A 6,018-nucleotide genomic window follows, 5' to 3' on the forward strand; every position below is an offset into this window, starting at 1 on the left:
AAAGGCATTGCTCTGTTGACTATAATTATTATCAGGTGATAAAATATATTCTAGAGTTTCTTCAATAGTCATATCGGGATAGTCATATATGGTTGTGTATTGTATGCGCCGCTTTTGTATTGGAAACATTCAACTCCAAAATTGAAAATTAAGCACATGAGGCTAACATTCTGTCCTTTATTTGCAGGAACTGTCAAGTATGCTTTTGTATCTTTTGGAGAATAGCCATATGTCTCTTCAATGTTTGTATCTATAGAATTTTTAATTTTATACATTTCTTTTCTTATTACTGTAAACGACGTGAAGGGTATACTATTATCACTATTTTTTATAACACGACTAACAGCATTTCGAGTTAAATTACTAGTGTTGGATATTTCCTTGATTTAATATTTTTCACAATTTCTCATTGAAATAATCGTATTTTTAGTTTCTTCCGTAATTGTTTTCCGTATTTTGCCTTTCATTTATATTTAAAATATAAGGGTTAAAATTAATTTTATAAATGCACTTATAACTTTACAAACGTGCACTTATAACTTGCAAAACCCTGTGATATCAAGGTGTTTTAGCTCTTTATTAAATCAATATTTTTAAAATCAATATTTTTTTTATTTTTTGTTACAGCAGATTTTTTTGTAACTTTTACTATTTGCGCATGATTATGCTAGTAAGTTTCTGAACTAGTAAGTAGTTTGTTCAAAATGGTTGTTGTTTGAATGAAGTTTAGCGATGCTTAAGGAAGGTCATCTAATGCAAGTTGTTATATTTTGTGCAAATTAAGATAAAAATTATAGAACTTTAGATTATCTTGATAGTTAAAATCATATATCTGAAGAAAATGTAAACTTGTGTTCTTATTCAAATAACGAAAAAAAAGATACATTGACCTATACATACTAATACTTGAGCAAAGATTTTATATTTACTTACACGAGTAAGTTAATTTTTATCAAAAAGTAAATTACATAAGTAATTTTAGACGTTTTATGTAAATTTACATTTCCGTATAAGTAATTAACTTTTTTGAAACGACTTTTAGCTTATAATGTAAGTTTTTTTAGATTCAAAAGTAAGTTATGTAAAAGAAGATAACATCAAAAAGTAAGTTACTTTTATATTTAAAAGAAAGTTACATGAAAAAGCTGTTTACTTTTACATTTAAAAGTTAATTACTTTTGAAAATTACATTACATCATATAAAAGTTCCTCAAACTGTAATTTACATTTACCTATAAAAGTAACTAATTAAAAAAAAAGTTATATGAAACTAGTAGGTAGGTTGTAGGTAGTAGGTAGTAGGTAGGGTAGGGTGGGGCAAGATGACCCGTGGGGCAAGAAGTCTTTTTGCTTATGTGAGAGTATCATAGGACGGTAATGTTTTATCCCTCTATAATACTATTCATATAGTTAAAACAAAATAGTGGAATAAAAAATGTTTTTAATATTGCTGGTAGGTGAGGTTTAAATCGGTTTATTACTTTTTGGAGTATTTTGTTAGTAAGTTGCTTCTAATTTTGAATGTTTATTGGATTGGCAATACTTATGCGATTAAGGTAAGAAATGTGTTGTTTTATAGAGAATTTATCCCACAATAATATATAGTCAAGAAATTGTATAACTTAGCAATAAAATTAATTTTATTTGTATTAAACTTGCACTCACTACAGATGAGGCAAGATGTCCTCGGTTACGTGGGGTAAGATGCCCTCAAAGGGCTTCTTGCGTCGTGGTTTTACGGAATTTCTACCATTTTTAAAGTGTGTTTAGAACATAAAAACGTTTACTAATTTAGTTATTGAAAATGTTTATATGTTGGTTTATATGTTGATAACTATTATACATATTTATAAATAGCTTTTTAAAATAATTTTATATATTAAGTAAATGTTATAATGTATATGCTAAGTAAAATGGAGCTGTATCACATGCTATTGCTGCAATTCAATACATATTTGTAAAACTTTTACAAATATGCATTGTATTCAGCTGAATGAAGTTGTATTAATACAACTTCATATATTATTACATGTGTATAATACAATTTCTATTAAAAGGAGCTGTGTTTAGCATGCAACATCATATTAATAATTGCAACATCGTGTTATTGTTAATAATCTTGAGTAATTTTGTATGTACATGTAACTTTAGTAAGTTCTTATTTAACTCAAAGAGAGTTAATTTATAGATGTTATGTAATGTATAAAATAATAATGTATTGAATAATTATATAATACTGTGTATGTGTTGGTATGTTTATATAATTAAAATTTTAAGGTTTTAATATTTCTTTAGATACATATTTAAATATTACAAATAATGGTGAGAAATTGTGTGCGAAAAACACGGAGAGGTGCAACAAATGATAGAATAAAGTCAGCATTAGATGTAATAAAGATGGGCTGCAGTCTAAAGAATGTTGCATCAGAATTTAGTATTAATAAAAAAACATTACAACGTCATGGAGATGGAAAAGTAAAAGTAGCTGGTGGTTTGTCTCTGGGTGAAAAATTTCCTTTTTTTAGTAAAGAATTTGAATTAAAGATTGTTACACAAGTTCAGATTATGGAAACAGCATTATTTGGCTTGACAACAATAGATGTGCGTCGCCTAGCATATGATTTTGCTAAGCAAATGGGAATCGATAATCCTTTTAATAAAGAGTCAAAAATGGCAGGAGTGGATTGGCTGGAAGGATTCATGTCTCGCAATCCACAACTATCTATTCGAACTCCACAAGCCACCAGTATAAGCAGAGCCATTGGCTTCAATAAACCAAAAGTAAATCAGTTTTTTTCAGTATACAAGTCATCATTTGAGGAACATAAGTTTTCAGCCAAACAGCTCTGGAATATGGATGAAACTGGAATCACAAATGTCCATAAGCCAGGAAAAATAATTACAACAAAAGGCAAACAACAAGTTTCGAAAATAACTAGTGGAGAAAGAGGTGCTACTGTGACAGTCATGTGTGCAATGAGTGCAAGTGGCACTTATGCCCCACCCTTATTTATATTTCCCTGTAAGCGAATGACTGATAGGCTGGCTATTGGTGCACCTTCAGGCTCAATTATTAGAGTTAGCTCCAGTGGATGGACTGATTCATCTTTATTCATTGAATGGTTAAAACATTTTGTTGCTGTGACTCATGCATCTAAAACTAATGAGCAATTAATTGTACTTGATGGTCATCACAGTCACAAAACACTTGAGGCCATTAACTTTTGTCGTGACAATGGGATCCATCTCATAACTCTTCCACCTCATTGTACACACAAGATGCAACCTTTAGATCGTACATTTTTTAAACCATTGAAAGTTGGCTACAATACAGCAGCAAGCAACTGGATGTTATCACATCAGGGGCGTAGAATTTCATTTTTTGACACGGCAGGTATTTTTGCAACTGCCTACAACTTCACTGCAAACGTTGACAAAGCAATCAATGGTTTTAGATGCTCTGGTTTGTACCCAATAAATTACCTTATTTTTAATGATGAAGCCTTTGAAGCAGCTTTGCTCACTAATGAAGCTGAGCCATTGAAAATCTGTCAGCAATCTAGTGAATTGCCTAATTTGCCACTTGTTGCACCTATACAGTTGGCAAATGTCATGAGCACAACAACTACTGCTGCAAAATTGAAAGCTGTTGATGATGCAGTTTTGCCAATTGTTGATGAGTATCTTGGCCTTAATTCTCCCTTAAATATTTTGGAAAAAATTTCTCCATGTCCCAAAATTCCTGTTTTAAGACAACGAAAGAGAAAGACAGAGTCAGTTGAAAACCTTACTTCTTCACCTTTCAAGAAGCGACTAGTAGAGCATGAAAACAATGTAAAAAAAAAGCAACAAGCAGTCATATTGCGTAAAGAAAAAGCTGCACTTAATAAGGGGATCAAGCAAAAAATGAAATCAATAAATTTGAAGACAAAAAAGGTGAAAAAGCCTGAAAAGCAAAAGCAGAAAGACCTAATGGCATAAAGAAACAAATGAAAAAGAAGAAAGATATGGTTTTTGCCTCTGAAATTTTTATCACTGATACAACTCAATGCACCATATGCTCTTGTCCATACAATGTGCCACCATTTGATGATTGGACACAATGTAGTAAATGTACATCTTGGTACCACTTTTCATGTGGTCCAGATGATTCAGACCTAGCTACTACTGTGAATCATAATCATGTATATGTTATTTGAACATTTATGTTAGTGATATAAATTAAAAAAAGTTATTTATCTTCAACACATAGAATAATTGCAGTGAATACATAGAATAACACATAGAATAATTGCATAGAATAATTGCAGTGTTTATATTTCAGTTATTTTAATAAAATGTAAAGAGTTTTAATAAAGAACTATTAATACCTTTTATTTTAACTGATAGTTATTTTTAACAACTGTTTAAAAGGTTTGGGGCAAGATGCACTCTTTGGAGCATCTTGCCCCATGGCTGGGGCAAGATGTCTCCTTGCACAATTATTAGTTTTTTTAATTTTAAAAATTATCACCAGTAATAAAGTAGTTATTTTATCTTACCAATGTCTTCTCTTATAAGTAGATTTTGATATTAAAAAGAAAAATTACAAGAAAATGTAAAAGTATTTGTTATATACGCTAAAGTTTGTTAAGGGGGGCATCTTGCCCCACCCTACCCTAAATCAAAAAAAAATTCTTTTTTCAAATCCATGCTTTATGCAAGCAGAATTCTACTGGGCCTAGAAATTCTTTTTTTGTAATCTTTTGTAGAAGGAAAAATAACTGTTTTTATTTTTTTTTTAATTTTTAAATTTCTGTTTTTACTAAATTTTTGTTTTTTAACTTAATAACTTAAGACTTAAAAAACAATAGGTTTTGAATCGCTGCGCTTTAATGACTTCGAAACTGCAAATAATTTGCAAATCAATGATTTTTGTGACGTAATACGCAAATTCATATCAAATAAATAAAATGTATGGGAAAATACAAATTAAATTTTTGTTAACTTAATTAACTTTTTTTGGTCAAATTTTTCCATTTCCTTGTATTGTCATCGAAAATGATTAAGTGTGCAAAATTTGAGCAAAATTGGTTGAGAAAAAAGCTTTCAAAAATTGATTTCAAATTTTGTGGCACACAAACACACACACACATATATATATATATATATATATATATATATATATATATATATATATATATATATATATATATATATATATATATATATATATATATATATATATATATATAGAAAGTAACCTTATATAAAGCATGGAAAAAAAACCTGCATATGAAAGTAAATTACATAAAAGTAATATGCTACCAAATCTAAATTAAATTTACAAATAAAATAATAATTTTTAAGTAAGAACTTTTTATTTTAAAAGTAATAACAAACCTTTATTAAAAATAAATTATATAAAATAAAATTTAAATTACACAAGCTTACATTTTATATAATTTGTAAAGTAAACTAATAGTAATTTATATAAAGTAAGTAAATTAACTTCTATTTTACAATAACTTTGACAGGATCTTGTACAAAAGTAATGCAAAAAAGTAAAACTTTAAGTCACTAATATTTAGATTGCCGCAACATTTGATTTGCACCGTTTTAGGTATTTCTTCCCTGTTTGAAAATATCAATAATAGATTTCTACCCATGATTAAAACCTTCTCTAGTTCCGGTCTATGATTTAGCTAAAATAACCGTTCTCTAAATCAAACCGTCTCAAAAATATTCACTCTCTGGCCAACCATTGGAAAGGTCTGGAATTTAAACAAAGCTGAAACAAGGCATTTAGCAGAAGGTGCATATACCCATGGGAGACTCAGAAAGGACAGTTTATTTGAATGGAAAATAATTGGCATAATAGTTAGTTCTTTTTAGCATGTTTTTTGCGCAAATGTATTTATTATTTAAAAACTAAGAAGAGAAAGTTTAAACCTGCCCTGAACTATGGGGGCTATAACACCATGCCCTGAAGATTAAGGAGTCCCGAACTTTCTAAGAGGACGCTTTATTTTTGTAAAG

The 6,018-nt window shown here is 29.1% G+C and overlaps 1 protein-coding gene across 1 annotated transcript; it reads left to right on the forward strand.

Annotated features, from left to right (window-relative positions):
* The first annotated feature begins 664 nt into the window (after positions 1–664).
* LOC136088509 (uncharacterized) lies at positions 665–4,382 on the forward strand. The gene is made up of 2 exons (XM_065812355.1): positions 665–937; positions 1,065–4,382. Exon 2 carries the CDS (start codon positions 2,320–2,322, stop codon positions 3,979–3,981), a length of 1,662 nt encoding a protein of 553 aa, XP_065668427.1. The 5' UTR covers positions 665–937; positions 1,065–2,319; the 3' UTR covers positions 3,982–4,382.
* Positions 4,383–6,018: the final 1,636 nt, after the last annotated feature.

The sequence above is a fragment of the Hydra vulgaris genome, chromosome 12 (assembly GCF_038396675.1).
Source record: "Hydra vulgaris chromosome 12, alternate assembly HydraT2T_AEP".
Classification (NCBI taxonomy): domain Eukaryota; kingdom Metazoa; phylum Cnidaria; class Hydrozoa; order Anthoathecata; family Hydridae; genus Hydra; species Hydra vulgaris.